At 39.6% G+C, this 16,094-nt stretch overlaps 1 protein-coding gene across 9 annotated transcripts in view; it reads right to left on the reverse strand.

Annotated features, from left to right (window-relative positions):
- The window catches only part of SAP130 (Sin3A associated protein 130), a 72,285-nt gene that overhangs the window by 39,820 nt on the left and 16,371 nt on the right, over positions 1–16,094 (reverse strand). For 7 of the 9 annotated variants that reach the window (XM_068545321.1, XM_068545323.1, XM_068545322.1 and 4 more), the window contains 7 exons: positions 12,563–12,710; positions 12,306–12,396; positions 11,992–12,096; positions 8,243–8,384; positions 6,160–6,281; positions 1,462–1,764; positions 464–641 (listed from right to left, as the gene is read on the reverse strand). In XM_068545321.1, the coding sequence (XP_068401422.1) occupies positions 464–641; positions 1,462–1,764; positions 6,160–6,281; positions 8,243–8,384; positions 11,992–12,096; positions 12,306–12,396; positions 12,563–12,710 (1,089 nt within the window). The remainder of the gene's footprint in view (positions 1–463; positions 642–1,461; positions 1,765–6,159; positions 6,282–8,242; positions 8,385–11,991; positions 12,097–12,305; positions 12,397–12,562; positions 12,711–16,094) is intronic. The other 2 variants (XM_068545326.1, XM_068545319.1) reach the window with 1 other exon arrangement.

A 16,094-nucleotide genomic window follows, 5' to 3' on the forward strand; every position in this document is an offset into this window, starting at 1 on the left:
TTCCCACCTATGACCCACCAACTCAGAAGCTTATATGACAACACAGAACACTATTTGCTACTAAATATGACCCTTAATACACTTGGGAAACTGTTTGCCCCGAGCAACAATTCATTTAGGACAATGAGGAAAAAACACACAGCACACATTACTGTGCCTAGCTAGACAAGCCTGAAGAGTTCCGTTCAAGTTACTTTAGGGGTTCTAGGATTAAACTCTCAGAACCAGAGAGAACTCCTAAAAGTACGTAATACGCAACACATGCTTACAAACTGACACCCAACTGACTCCTGGATTCTTACCATCCTGCAATCTGAGCTTGGCAAGGCTCTACTGAATAACCCGGCGGTCAAGTTATCTTGGAGGAAATTGAGTTTGCTATCAGCACTGGATTACTGCCTACTGCTTACACCAATTATATCCAGAAGTAGAGGTGACATTTGGCACTTCTGGGTCTACTCACCCATCTGTGGCAGGTTTCTTCCGGAGTATACTTGGCCGTGGGGACGAGCCCTGGGCTGGAGCGTTGGTGCTCGCACTCTGGCTGTGAGTCTGCACCACAGTTGTTGCTGCCGGAGCAGCACTGAATGGGTTGCTAATAGGGTTGGCTACAATTGTGGCTCCATCTGCCAACACCACTGCTGGAGGACAGGAAAGAGCAATGAAGAGAAGGAAACGGAAGTAACATTACTAAAATGTCACATAAGACAAAGAACAACGATCAGACCACCACAATCAAGAGTATCCATGTTAGGACTGTCCAATGTCAAGAAGATGAGGGATAAGGACAAAAGCAGATGGCAAAGTGGGAGAGGTTACAAAGTCTACTGATGCACCATTAAGAACCTCTTTTCTTTGCTCTACAGTCATAATTACTAATAAGTAAGATAAGATACATAAAATATATAGTATACTGCAAGAAATGTTCTGCTACAGTTTTTTGGTGAAATACCACCACCTCTCAATTCCTAATAATGGTACCAACATTCCAGTCTATCTTTACAGCTTTACAAACAACTCCAAAAAAAATCTTAGGGAATTCCCTGGTGGTCCAGTGCTTAGGACTCCGCACTTCCACTGCCAGGGCCCAGGTTCAATCCCTGGTCAGGGAACTAAGATCCTGCAAGCCGCGCAGCACGACCAAAAAAGAAAAAAGAAAAAGAAAATCTTGAAATGGAATGAGAACGTTAGTCTTATAAGGTGAATGTACTCTCTCAACTAAGAGCTCTTTTAGACCACTTCTCCCCATGTGCAAATGCATGTTAGACTGTTTATGTACGTAGCTTCTAATGCTTACAAAGACCCTGACAGGTAAGTTCTAAGCAACTCATATTACAAAGAGAAAATTAAGGCCTAGCAAGCTTACTTGAAACCACAAGGCCAGCAAGTAGCAGAATCATGATTCAAACCCTGTGTACCTTTTCCCTCCACACCAACTTCCATGTAAAAAATTAAAATTACCTGAAGTCTTTCCTTCAGGCTGAGGCTGTTGGGTCCCTATCGGTGCAGGCTGAAGTCCTTGGGTGCTGATTGGGGTTGCTGAGTGAATTCCCTGTGTGCCTATGGGGGCTGGCTGGATCCCTGGGGTCCCAATGGGAGCTGGCTGGATCCCCTGTGTACTGATGGGTGCTGGCTGGATCCCTTGGATATGTCGAGCGTGGGATGCATCCACTGTCATCAACTGCATGGGGTTCAGGTGGACGGTGGACGCCACCCCAACTCCAGTCTGAGCTGTGATGGCAGAGTTTGGAGCCTGAGCTGAAACTAAAAATGATGCAAAAAGTGACAAAGATGTTAGCTTTGATTAGCACAGTCCACATAAGGAGAAAAACACTCAAATCAAAACAATTTTTCCACTGTTCAAGATCTAAACCCCCAGTTTAAAAAAAAAAAGTGCTACATAAACTCTATACGTTGAGGTTTTTTCCCCCCTACTTCCACCAATTTGATACGATCTCTCTGCAGATTGCTAGAAATAGCATTAAAATGAGAAAAAAGCGATCATTTATTAAAAGCCGAATGTGAGCCAGGCAACTATGTAAGTAATTAATATAAAACTTCTGAGATACATCCATGCCTCCAGGTCAAGAGTCTTTGCTTTAATTGATAGAACCACTATCACAGGCACTTCTGAAATACAGTAGTTGCGAATTTTAAATTCCAAAATATGCACTGAAGAGAGAATTAACTTGTCCTTTTATCTATCAGGCAAACATATCATCTATTGTGTATATTAAAAACAAACAAACAACAAAACTGAAAACAAAAACATTCCCAGGAAGCGACAAAAAAAGAAGGGATTTCTCACTGTTTGTGGAAAGAAAACAAACAAAGGACTTTTCTTCTCAGTCATCAAAACAATCTGGAAAAAGATATAACGTATCCCCATGTTCACTGCAGCATTATTTAGAATAGCCAAGATATGGAAACAATCTGTGTCCATTAGTGGATGAATGGATAAAGAAGATATGGTATATATATCCATACACACATAATGGAATATTACTCAGCCATTAAAGAAGAAAAACCCGAAATACTGCCATTTGTGACAACATGGATGGACCTAAAGGGTATTATGCTTAGTGAAATAAGTCACAAAGAGAATGACAAATACCGTATGATCTCACTTATATATGGAATCTAAAATGCAGAAAACAAAAATAAACCAAGCTCTTGGATACAGAGAACAGACTGGTGGGTGTGACAGGCAGGGGTGGAGAGTGGGCGAAATGGGTAAAGGTGGCCAAAAGGTAGAAACTTCTAGTTATAAGATAAATAAGTCATGGGGATGTAACGTACAGCATGACGACTATAGTTAGCAATCCTGTATTGTATATTTGGAAGTTGCTAAGAGAGGAGCCCTTAAAAGTTCTCATCACAAGAAAAACAATCTTTACCTGTACGGTGACAGGTGTTAACTAGACTTGTGGTGATTATTTTGCAATATATATAAATACTGAATCATTATGCTGTACATGTGAAACTAATATATGTCAATTATACCTCAATTTTTAAAAAATAATCTGACTGAAAACGTTCTATAAACCATAGAGATAAAGGTTTAAATTATTATTATGCATAAGAAAAGTATAGTGAAAAGTTAGTACATGTAAATTTATAGTCACGGTTTATAATTCTTCCTTTGTAAAATACATACATACACAATTTCCAGAGCGTTATAGCTTCTTCCTGAGAAGTGTATCTGTGCTATTTCTGTTAAATAACAGTTTTTGGTCATTTGCCTGCTGTTGAACCTGCAGTCTAGTCACCACTCCAAGCCTTGTTAAGATCCAATCTCATTTCACACTTTGTGTTCTCACTCACACTTATGCTCCTGCCCAAACCAAACCACTCTGCTCTGACCACATAGTCTAGCTAATACTTTATTCACAGACAGAAAAGTGCTTTTCTCCAAACCCACTACGGCTCTGCCCTATACTTCCTGAAAGATGCTTTCCAAATGTCACTTCCTTCAGGAAATCACTCCTGACCTCCAACCCTACCTCCTCAAGTAGAAATAACCTCTTACCTCAGAAGCAGCATGGCTTTGCTCAAGCCCCTCTTTTGAGATTTAGCATATTCTAGTATCTCTTCATGTCTAATCTTCCTACTAGACTCTAAGCTTGTTGAAAGCTGTTTAAAAGTCAACTTTAAAAATAGAGCCTAGCATAGGACCCTACATAAAGTAGGGTTTCAATAAATATTCAATAGGATACTGTAAGCTGGTTACTAAATCATTTTTTCATTTGTGTCCATCCATGTTTAGATTCACATGTCTGAGAGATAATATATTACCTCTCATCTGCACCAACAATGACAGTTTGATCCTGGAAGAAATAAAGTATTGAACGTACTATTCATTTTTCTGTGTTAGTATCTCTCAGGGCTACGGCAGTGATGAAAGGAGAATAATGTAGAGAAACAGATGACAGGCAGGATCCCCAACACTTGAGACAGTGCTCTTATGATGGATTTTTACAATAAAGGTTTATATAGAATGACAGTGTCTGCATAGTTGATTCTAGGTCAAGAGAGACTCTGCATGCCCTTTTCAGCTGGCTAGCATTCAGAGAAATACACAGTGGTCATGAATGACCTTCTCCAGAAAAGCAAAATGACTGCACTGTTATACAAGTTATCAATTGGCCAAGGTAGTAGATGAAGGAGAGAACCTGAAGGCAAGTGCTGTTACTGATACAGAGACTTAAGAATTTTCAGCAATTAGTGTAACACACACACGCATGAAATTTACTTCCTAATTGTCAACATGCTTCTATGATACTTTTTGCATCCTACTTTTGGCAACAATCAATTAAACATTATTCTACTTTATAAGACTGTTAATAAAAAACCACTGTTATGGGCTTCCCTGGTGGCACAGTGGTTGAGAATCTGCCTGCCAATGCAGGGGACACGGGTTCGAGCCCTGGTCTGGGAAGATCCCACATGCCGCGGAGCAACTAGGCCCATGAGCCACAACTACTGAGCCTGCACGTCTGGAGCCTGTGCTCCGCAACAAGAGAGGCTGCGACAGTGAGAGGCCCGTGCACCGCCATGAAGAGTGGCCCCCGCTTGCCGCAACTAGAGAAAGCCCTCGCACAGAAACAAAGACCCAACAACACAGCCCAAAAATAAATAAATAAATAAATTAAAAAAACACCATTATGAAGTTCCTTTAAAAAGAAAGTTTTGAAAAACAAACACCCCCCACCCCCGGCAAAAAAAAAAAAAAAAAAATCAAAACACACACATAGAACAATGTAGAGATGGAGGAACCTATTTTCAAAGCTATTTAAACCTCAGTATTGGGACTTGCCTGGTGGCACAGTGGTTAAGAATCCGCCAATGGAGGGGACATGGGTTCGAGCCCTGTTCCGGGAAGATACCACATGCCGCGGGGCAACTAAGCCCATGCGCCACAACTACTGAGCCTGTGCTCTAGGGCCCAAGAGCCACAACTACTGAAGCCTGCACACCTAGAGCCCGTGCTCCACAGTGAGAAGCCGCTGCAAGAAGCCCGTGCAGCTCAATGAAGAGTAGCCCCCGCTCACCGCAACTAGAGAAAGCCCGCACACAGCAACGAAGACCCAACACAGCCAAAAATAAATAAATAAAATAAATAAATTTATATATATATTTTAAAAAAACCTCAGTGTTTGAAAGTTTTAGACTAGCACTGTCCCAACGAAAATATAAGTCATACATGCAATTTTAGATTTTCCAGTAGCCACATTAATAAAGTAAAACACAGGCCAAATTAATTTTAAGGACATATCTTGTTTAACTCAATATATCCAAAAATTATCATTTCAAAATATAATCACTATAAAAGTTATTAATAACATACTTTACATTCTCTTTTCCATATTATGTCTTCAAAATTCAGGGTACATTTTACTCTTAAAATACGTCTCAATTCAGAGACTAAATTTCAGAAATATTCGATTTGTATCTTGATTCCATAAAATCTACAATTTTGGAAAAAGTAGTTGCATATCACTAAGTTGCCCCAAACATATTTGAAATTTCTCTCATTTTAATTAAGTAAAACAAAAAATTCAGTTCTTCCTTTGTGCCGGATCCCCTTCAATGCTCAATGGCCACATGTGGGCGCAGCTGCAGTCCTGGACGGCACAGCAGACAGGCAATGGCCACAATCTGACAACCTGGCTTTCTTATGCCTGAAGTGAGCTGAGGGTCTCACAGGAAAAGACTATACAAACCCTGAGGTTTAAGTAGTATTGTTTATTCTGGATTGGCAAAAAGAACACTATTCACCAGACTGGATAGTGAATTTTGAGCATAACTGGACTAACATTAAAACACAACAAATAACCCACAAAACAACAGAAGCCCCGTAAGAGTACAGCTTTATTTGTTTTTAACTGCACTTCCATTTTAAGGGATAACAAAAACTGTTAACATAATTATCCTCTGGGTGGGATAAAATCATGCTACTATCACTAATAAGTAACAACTTTTTTAGATGTCAGGGATGGTGATTTACAACCTTAAAGCTTCAGATTTCAGCCTTATCTGAATCTGAAAATAGAAGCTAGAGTAATTAAATCTATACTAGAAATATTCACTGATCAATTTCTATCTCATTGCATGCAAAAATTAAAATGTTAAAAGTCATCTTAACAGTGGGGCTCATACCTGGATATTGTCGAATGGTGGACACAGAGCTGGTGATCGGGGTGTAGGTGTGAGCAGCCAGTGGGTATGCAGAAGGTGGGTACGTTGGCAGAAAGTACTGGAACTGAACAGGAACAGATGGTCTATAGATGGAACACAGATAATATGAACCACAATGGTTTTTCTTCTTTCCCTTCAAATGATCCCATCCCCTACAAACTCTTTTTACTTTTAATTGCCATACTAACGTTTCCCAAATTGCATCCCAAACAATTATATCAAAGGATACAGACCCAGAGAGAGTAATATTTTAACATGGATGGACCTAGAGATGATCATACTAAGTGAAGTAAGTCAGAGAGAGAAAGACAAATACCATATGATATCACCTACAGGTGGAATTGAAAATATGACACAAATCAACTTATTTACAATACAGAAACAGACTCACAGACATAGAAAACAAACTTGTGGTTACCAAAGGGGAAAGAGGCAGGAAGGGATAAATTTGGAGTCTGGGATTAGCAGACACAAACTACTATATATAAAATAGATAACAACAAGATCCTACTGTATAGCATATATATATATAAAAAACTGAATCACTTTGATGTATACCAGAAACTAACAACATTGTAAATCAACTGTACTTTGGTAAAAAAAAAAAAAAAGAAAAGAAAAAAACTAATAAGTATTTTTATACACCACAATAATCAAACAAGAATATTTAAAAATGATCCAATTCTGAAATTACTTCATGTGCACTCCACCAGGTTCTCACTGTGGGGTGGGAGAAGGGAGATACAAATACAGAATGGGGGAGGTAATGGTGCTGGACCAGAGATACCAGAATGTACTTAGTCTGTAAAATGTTATATACTTCCTACCTCTGCCTGCTGAAAGGGCCTAGAAGAAGTGACAATCCAGTAACAACAAACAGAGCTAATGGCTAGATCTTAGTTTCTAAATGATGCAAAGGAACCAGGGCTCCTTGGAGAAATGGCAGATTCCAGGGCTCAGAGGGACCAAGTTCAGGAAGAGTTTCAAGTATCTTAATGTGGTGAGAAGTAAGGAAGGGCTAGAATGACCAGGACATAGCAAAACCCAGGAACTAGTCTGAAGGGGCTCCCAAGGACGAACCTGGAGACAATTTGAGAATCGAAATAGATGACAGTAATAGATTATAATTATGAATAAATAAAACCAAATCCATGAGCCCATGCAGATGTTCAAAAATAAAATACACAGCAAAATAAATAAATGGGGATAGATAAACTTTCTTTACATCAGAATGTCAACTGATAAATATCAACGAAATGATCGAACAAGTCACTATCTTGCAACCATCACATTGCAACCATCAACTGATTCAGCCAAGAATCGTCAATAGAAGCAAAACTACTGAGTGAAAGCTTACAAGGACACTTACAGTCTCAAGGTATTTCCACACAAATTAGTTATTTACAAAAAAGAAAAGTACACCTTTACAGCAGAAAAATCTGCCATCACCTTCATTAAGTAATTAATGTTGAGATAACTATTAATGGGACAAAGGGAGAGCATGAGCTCTCTGATGTAATAGCAGCGAGAAGAACATATCACCTACTGGTATTCACTTCAAAAATGCACAGCCTCAATCTAACTACGAGGAACAATCCGACAAGCCCAAATTGAAGAATATTCTGCAAAAACAATGGCCTATCTATACTCTTCAAAAATTTCAAAGTATGAAAGAGAATGGAAAGCTAAAGGATCGTTTCAGATACCCGTACTGTGGTTAAGTAAGAACAGCTTTGTTCTCTAGAGATGAAAATGGAAATACTTAGGGATAAGGGGTCACGATGCTGCCACCCTTACACTCAAAATGGCTCAAAATAAATTAAAAAGAGAAGTACACAAGTCAAAAAAAAGATACTAGAACACTCATCAAAAGGAGAATGAATAAATACAGCACAGTTTCATAAAATTAAAGAAATTACACAATGTATTAGATTTTCAGGGGGAAAAACTGAAAATAAGGAAATACATGCCATATTTGTGGGACAATTGGTTTCACTGAAAAATCAAAACAATTCGTGCCACGATGGGGCACATTCCCTCCTACCTATTGTCACTTCGGGTTTCCATAGCCACAGGATTTGGAGAGGCTCGATGTCCGGAAATGGGAATCAGGCTACTCCTCTCTGCAGGGTAATCGGGTTGGATCCGAGGAGAAGTATGTGTGATTTGCTGAGGCACCACCTTAGCTACAAAAAGTATAATCCAATTACATTACTGCTCATATGCTTTCATTGGCATGCCAAAACATTCTTGGCCAGCAACAATCTTAAGAATGCAAACAGTAATAAGAAGCCTGGATTTTTAGTTTTCATCAAAATAAAAAATGAAAAGATGAGTACCTATGGTTCAACTGAATTATTTCAATCCAATAATCCACTGATATATTTACACTGCTATCTGTTAAAGCAGGGTTCAACGTTAATACTTCATCAAAAACATCAGCAACTAGGCCCTTTTCCCCTGACCTGGCTTCTTGGAGACCTTTTTTTTTAAAGGAGAAAACTTAAAAAAAAAAAAAAAAAAATCAACAAAAATTTGAATACAGAAATGGCAAATACCTTAGATTCTTCTCAGGAGCCCCTAACTAATTAGTAATTATGTAGCTAGTAAGTAATGAGAAGGTCATTTTAATTTCCAACTTAGTTTCCTCATCTATGAGGAGGCCTTCTCTAAAAAATCACTTAATTTCTAAAGTCTTCTGAGTGTCCTGTGACTTTGCATAATATTTTATGGCAAAATCAAAATGATCATACAGTTTTCAAATTTAATTCTATCTGTAAAGACCCAAGTCATACGAATGGCAGGCACGCAAACACTAGAGACTGGGAGGACGCCACCACGTTACCCAAGGTGCAGCACACTGAACGCCAAAGGTAAGCAGCAACCCCCCCGGGCCCAGATATTTTCTGAGGGAGGCAGCTGGAGAAGTTTCTGCAGGATGATGGGTGAGATGCCCAGTCTGACCAGCGAGGATGGCCTCTGCTGGCTAACGCAGAGAGAAGCTGGCATGATGTATTTTCCATCAGCAGTCAGTCGAGAGGGTGCTGAGGGAAAAGTGACTAAGCCTGTGTTTTCACTGTGCCCATAAAAGGTAGGAGAAAATTATGCTTCCAATAAAAAAGCAGCTGTGTTTGGCAGAGTAGCTAAGCATCAGATGGTAACCACACACACACATGAATCATACCTTCAGTTTTTCCTAATTAAAAGGGCCATACATCCTCAATTATTTAGAAAAAAAAAACTTCAGGAAAAACATAATGCAGAAATCATAAGTTGGGGCTATTTTCAAAGATAATCCCTGTTTTCTGTAGGCTGCGATCATCTGATTCTGCTTTTTATAATTCTGAGACCACTGTCATGTGTGGAGAAAATAAGGGTGGCATTCTATTGGAAACGGGCATTCATTGCAGGTGAAAACCCTATGCTTGGGGTTATCAGGCTTTTCCCCTGATCCAACACATTCCTATTAATAACAATGGGTGAATTCAATATCTAATCTCGCCTGGAGAAAGCAAGTGACACTTAGAAAAAGCCACTTAGGTGATTTTAATATAGCTCTTATGCCCTCAACTTGAAAATCAATGCTCTAGGGTTAATATCAGGTTTCCCTTCTCAACTGAGGCCTTTCTGTACAGGGATCCCATTATGATGTAACAAATATCTGGGTTACTACACAAGAGGAAAACAAAACTAGAGCATAAACCTGATGGAACTTTGACAAAAGCAATCACACTAAGTAGGTGTTTAAATCTGTTTGGACACTTCTGTCAAACGATTTTCATATCTAGAATTTAGTAAACGGTAAAAATTCAAAGATAACTGAGCTGCGGAGTTAGAGAACACAGCAATACAGTAACTTAGGACAGGTAAGAAGTTGGTAGTTTTAGCCAAAAGAATGAACATTATTTGTCTCCTGCTACTTTCAGTGAGTTTACTTCCACAGTGTTACTCTTAGGAAGACACAGCGACATTAACAAGAACTGATCTCTAACTAATTCTCCACAGAGAGGGTTCAAGACGCAACCAGACAGCCCCCTAGGGTACGCTGCCCCTCTTTCCTGGTCTGATTTTCTTCATAGCTACACATTCCCTAGTGAGACTCTCGACTATAAAGATGAAAAGAAGGGGCTTGGCTCTGACTTGACAGCGCTGCGGATAACTGATGACACTGTTAGGTATAGCCAGAAAACAGCCTGAAATGACAACATGGAACAATCAACGATCTTTTTCAACGAAAGTGCTGTAATGCCGAACCCCTACCCCCACCGCCAGACTTCACAGAAGTGAGATTAAATTCAGAGGGTGTGACAGAAGTTTGGTTTCTGCAATGCCAAGCTGGAGTGAGCAGTAACGTGAGAAAGACCGCAGTTATTTTCTCTGCTAAAAGCCATCTGTGGGGCTGAGTACCAATTTAAGGGCTGGAATGGCCCAGTTATCTAAAAGAGGAGCAAGGGTTTCCTGGGTCCTACCGTTATTTTGGAAAAGTGCCCTCAAAGTTTGCTAGGAGGGCTGTGGAAGCTGCAGCCCGTCACACATGCAAAGGAAGGAAGCAGGGAGGGAGGGACCACCCCAGTGCTGGGACACAGCAGGTAGGGGGGACACTTCTGTGTCTGGTCACCAGATTTCTGACCATCGAGTATGTCAGTGCATCCTCTCACAAAAGGCAGTCTTACTTCTAAAAGTACAGCAGATTAAAAATATGGCAGCCATCCCACATCTCTGGAAGTGAAGGAGAGTAAGATGGCACACTCACTGTTACAGAACCAAGGCATAGGTAACACTAGAAACTAAAACCTGTGACTTGTGGGTTAAAGAAGGAAGTGTTCTGTCTCATAGGCCACAGCCTCTGCTTTGGAAGCTGTGACAGTGAGCTATCAGCTCTGACGATAGGCGTCGACAACTTGCCGGCCAAACCTTGCTGATGCCTGTTTTGGCCCATGAGCTAACAATGGGTTCACACTCTTAAATGGCGGGGGGGGGGGGGGGGGGGGGGTAATCAAAAGAAGACTATTTTGTGACACCTGAAAATGACATGAAATTCAAATTTCTGTGTCCATAAAAAAATCTAACTGAAACACAGCCACACCCATTTGTTTACATATTGTCCATAGCTAGGTAGTTGCACACACCCACGAGGCCTGCAGAACCTAAAGCACTTACGATCCGGCTCCACGGAAAAAGCTTGCCAATCCCTGCTCTTGATCACTAAAGTTTGGCTGCCAGAAACTTTTCAAAGATGTTTTAATACTGAAAATATACACATATTTAAAAGGGGAATAAACAAAGCCTGGAAGGAATTTTAGGATGGTCATGAAGTACCTTGGGTGGCACCCAGATAAGAACCTCGGGGAAGTGACTTGAGGGTTAGCATTCTTCCCACTGTTGCATCACCCAGAGATTTTTCCTGAACAATCTGTCAGTGTACAAGGTCTCTTCACTCCAGATCTTTGCTTCTTTCTTGCTTTTCCTGTTGTTCTTGTCAAACTTTTATCAGTAAAGTTAACTTACTTTTTTAAAAGGTAAACATAGAAAAGGTAAAGGTTGATGAATAAGTCAAAAGTGGAGTTTAAGTAGTTTACTTTGAGCTCTCAGAGACGGTTATCTTCTTTTTTCTCCCCCTACCATCAAAATGCCAAATCTGTATATGAAATAATACTCAAAGTTAAAGTCAGTGTTGCTTTGAAAATTAACAATTAAAAAAAAAAATCAACACTAGCCAGCTATATGAAGACCTGGTCAGCGGGGCTGAAAAATTCCTTGTAAGCTTCCGCCTGCAGGCTGCACGCCACTTACCAACCGGGATGTTTGAGGTGGTCACTGCTGTAGCATGGGATGAATGTGAGGGCATTGTCATGGTAACAATTGTACTCGTGGGAGCTTGTGTGTGTGACACCGATCCTGGAACAGGAGAAGAAGGGAAATTCTTCAACAATGGCCTCTCTGCACACATTACAGATTCTCAAAAACCCAAGAAAAGCTCTTGGGAAAAAGTAAGAGAATTTTTCTAACCTAACTCTTGTTCTCTGCCTGAAGCTGAGAAATAAAAAATGAACCCACGCCTCATGCCTCCTTCTTCCCCGGCAGGAAGAGCAGGGCTGCCAACTTACCAGCCGTGGTTGCGGAAGGAATGGTGTTGGTTGCCAAAATAGGTGCTACCGTTGCTGCGGCCACCGGTGTGCCAGTGCTGAAGATCGTTTTCTGTGGGGGGGACACCCCACAACACAGTTAGAAACACGAACATCTCCCACCCAATCCCGCTTAAACGCAATCACTGCCTTCGATACTGCCAGGCTTTCAGCGAGTTTTGCACAGTTCTGGTTTTAGCCCACAGAGTAAACAGATGGCTCTTCATCTCTGGTTTTACCTGAGCCATGGTATGGAGCTGCTGTTTTGGCGTCCCTAGCGCAGGGTGAGATGGCAGTGTGATCCTTGTCGTCACATCCCGCGACTGGGCAGGACGCTGAATACTGATCGCTGCAGATGGGGGATGCTGGAGAGACAGAGCTGGCCGACTGGGAAGACAGAAAAGACATTACGATCTAGGACTTGTCTCCAGACGCAATGCAGGCAGTCAAGGCCACTTACTGTCTGGTGCTGGGTCACAGTCAGAGTTTTATTTTTCACAGGTCTGTGAAGTCCACAGGTGAACCAATGAAGTTAACTGCCCATCGAGTTTCTCTCCTGAAACTGCCGTAAGCCTCATTTTAAAAGGTATCAACATGTACCATGAACCAAATAAATTAACCCTTAGCCATACTGAGTATCCTCGATATAATTAATCAACACTCTCTGACCATCTCGAGTAAACATTACTATAACGAACACGTTTCACTCTGTGAACAAAGCTGAAGATATGAACTAAGGTTCTAACTGTTATGAGGTAATATTACAGAAAACCTTGATTAACGGAAGCTTAACCTGTGACCTTGAAGCACTGACTTCCTTCCCCCAATTTTATATCATCCTTTACCAGAAGATAAAGTTACAGTTATGACTGCCTCATAATTGAAAGGGATATCAACATAGACGGCATGTCAAATTAACCGGGAAGCATGCTACTGAAATTGCAAAAATGGTAAGAAAACTTGATAGCGTATCAAAGTTGACATCTCAAACAGAGGGGAGAGAATGGGCTATTTAATAAATGATGCTAGGAAGATGACATAGCCATTTGGAAAAAATAAAATTAGACCCATACTTCACACAGTACACCAGGATAAATATGAAAATGATGAAAGGTTTAATGGAAAATAAAGAAGTACTTGAAGAAAAGATAGAATTCTTTAATAGCCTTGGAGTGGGGGAGAGCTTCCTAACAATTAAAAGCTCTCAAAATCCAAAAGCTATAAAAAAAATCAAGAAATTTGACTCTGTAAACCAATAAGCAAACCTCCTAACACAGTAAAACACACTACAAGCAAAGTAAAAAGACTCATAGGTGAAAGTGTAATCTTAATATACGAAGAGCTCCTAGAAATCCATGAGAAAAATAACAGCCCAATAAAAAAAAACAGGCCAAAAAAAACAGCCCAAGGATATGAATAGTCAGTTTGCTAAAAAGAAAACACAGATGGCCCCTTAACAAAGGGAAAAGACGAAGTCTTAATCAGAGGAAGAGAAATGTAATTTAAAAGACACTGATATATCATCGTTCACCTATCAGATTGGCAAAAATCCAAAAAACTGACAGGGTACTCTGTTGTTCAAGCTGTAAGGGAACAGGCACTTTTAAATATTCTGGAGGGAGTATAAATTGGTACAAAGCCCATGGAAGGCAATAAGACATAGGTATCAAAATTACAATCACATATACCCTCTGATCACTTTTGGGAATTTATCCTACAGATATTCTTGCACACATGCATAATGACAAGAGTATAAAGTTATTCACTGCAATATTATTTATGATAGTAAAGTATAGAAAAGAACCTCAAATCCATTTACACAATGGGTCATCATACTACAGCTAAAAGAACAACGAAACTCCACGTACTGAAATGGAAAGCTTTCAACATATGTTGTTATACGAAAAAAACCCAAAGAGGAACATACGATTATCAGAAGACTGACACACTGCTGGCTGCAATAAGAGGGCAGCTTAGGAATCTATGAATTAAACAATTTTGGGGGTAAAAAGGATAAAAGTTAAGAATTGCATCTTAACAGTGAATTAAGATGAATTACAGTGAATTCGACTGTATTTAAGAAACATTGGAAGGATACCCCGAAAGCTATAAACATGTTACTTTACAAAGGCAAAGAGGGAAAGGAACATAGGAACTTGGTAGACGTGCGACAGAGGAGTGATACTCCCTACTGAATACCTTTTTATGTTTTTGTATTTTGGAACCATGTGATTATAAATCAGGAAGAAGAAAACATGAAAAGTTGAGCTGTAAGGGTGAAATGTGATTGGGACCTCACGTATCCAAACTAACCGATGGTTTCATCACAGGGATCCTCTCTCAAAATGCTTTAAGATCAGACCTGGTCCTAGGTGCAACTATGACACTTGGTGGAACTTACTGAGGAGAAAGCCTACTATTGAAGACTGGATTTTTAATAGTTGATGACTTAGGTCACCAGAGTACAGTGAAAGCTGCCCACTCCCAGCATTTACAATGAAATGCATTCAGAGAGATACGTGTATACATAATTAAAATAATCACAAATTTTAGGATGGAGGAATCTAATTATGGGAACAATTCTGAAGATACCTGTAACAAAGAAGAATGCCAACAGAATCACCCGGAAAGGATCTCCTAAATTCAAACTTAAACGTGCTCATATTTTAAGAGGTCCAGCTCATACAAAAATATACCCCTAAAAGAGCATTTCTATTAAGTATTTAGATATGTTAAGTGTTTCTGAAAGCATAGACTATACTAGTCTTTGATTTTCATTTACTCTAATGAAAAATAACAAGTGTTAATACATAACAAGTGTTAATGACCATTACATGTCAGGCATGTATTAAGTACTTTATATATTAATATTAATATATACATATTTACATATTAATATTTACATATTAACTTCCATATCAAGGGAGGTAACATTACTGCCATTTTCTAGGTGAGGAAATTGAGACATTTACTCTTTACTCTTTCACCTAGCACTCCCACTTCCAGGAATACACCTTGAAGGCACACCATCACAAACATGCAACATATGCCAAAATGCCCGTCAGTACATCCATTAGCTAGGAAGTCAGACATTAGGAATTTGTCACAGTTATAGATAATTTAAGTAGGAAAATCATCTGATCATTAGCGTTTTGCCTGTTTAATTCCCTAGTGTATTTCCAGTGCCTAGAGCAGTGACTGGCACAGACAAGGCACACAATAATATTTGTCACAGGAGTGAAAATACAGTTATATGCTAAAAATATATGACAAAATCCAATATCTATTTTTTAGTAAAAACAATAAACTGGAAAAGATAATTCAACAACATGGTTTAAAAAAAAAAAACTAACCCTCGTTTTCACTGTATACACATTTATACCTTTTGAATTTCATCATACCATCTGAATATATTAATTTTTTGAAGGTACTATAAAGTTAACATGAATAACACAGTCTATTTTATGTTGGGCTGTTGTGTCTCTTTGTACCTCCGGCAATATATTCAATTACCGAGAAGTAAAGTGTCTTCATTTTATTGAAGAGGGAACTAAGGATCAGGGAAGTTAAAAACACTTGCCTAATGGCACACAGCTAGTAAGTGACAGAGCTAGCGGTTAAAGTTAAGTCCTAGGCACTACTCTGCACGTAAGTGTTATTTTCTTCAGAGCTCTGTTCTGGGCCCTCTTCTCATTGTATTTATTCCCGCTGGGTAGACTCAGATACCTAGAGCGTTAACTGTAGCCCGCGTTAATGACTTCTCAAGCACAG

Source organism: Eschrichtius robustus, chromosome 5, assembly GCF_028021215.1.
Source record: "Eschrichtius robustus isolate mEscRob2 chromosome 5, mEscRob2.pri, whole genome shotgun sequence".
Classification (NCBI taxonomy): Eukaryota; Metazoa; Chordata; class Mammalia; order Artiodactyla; family Eschrichtiidae; genus Eschrichtius; species Eschrichtius robustus.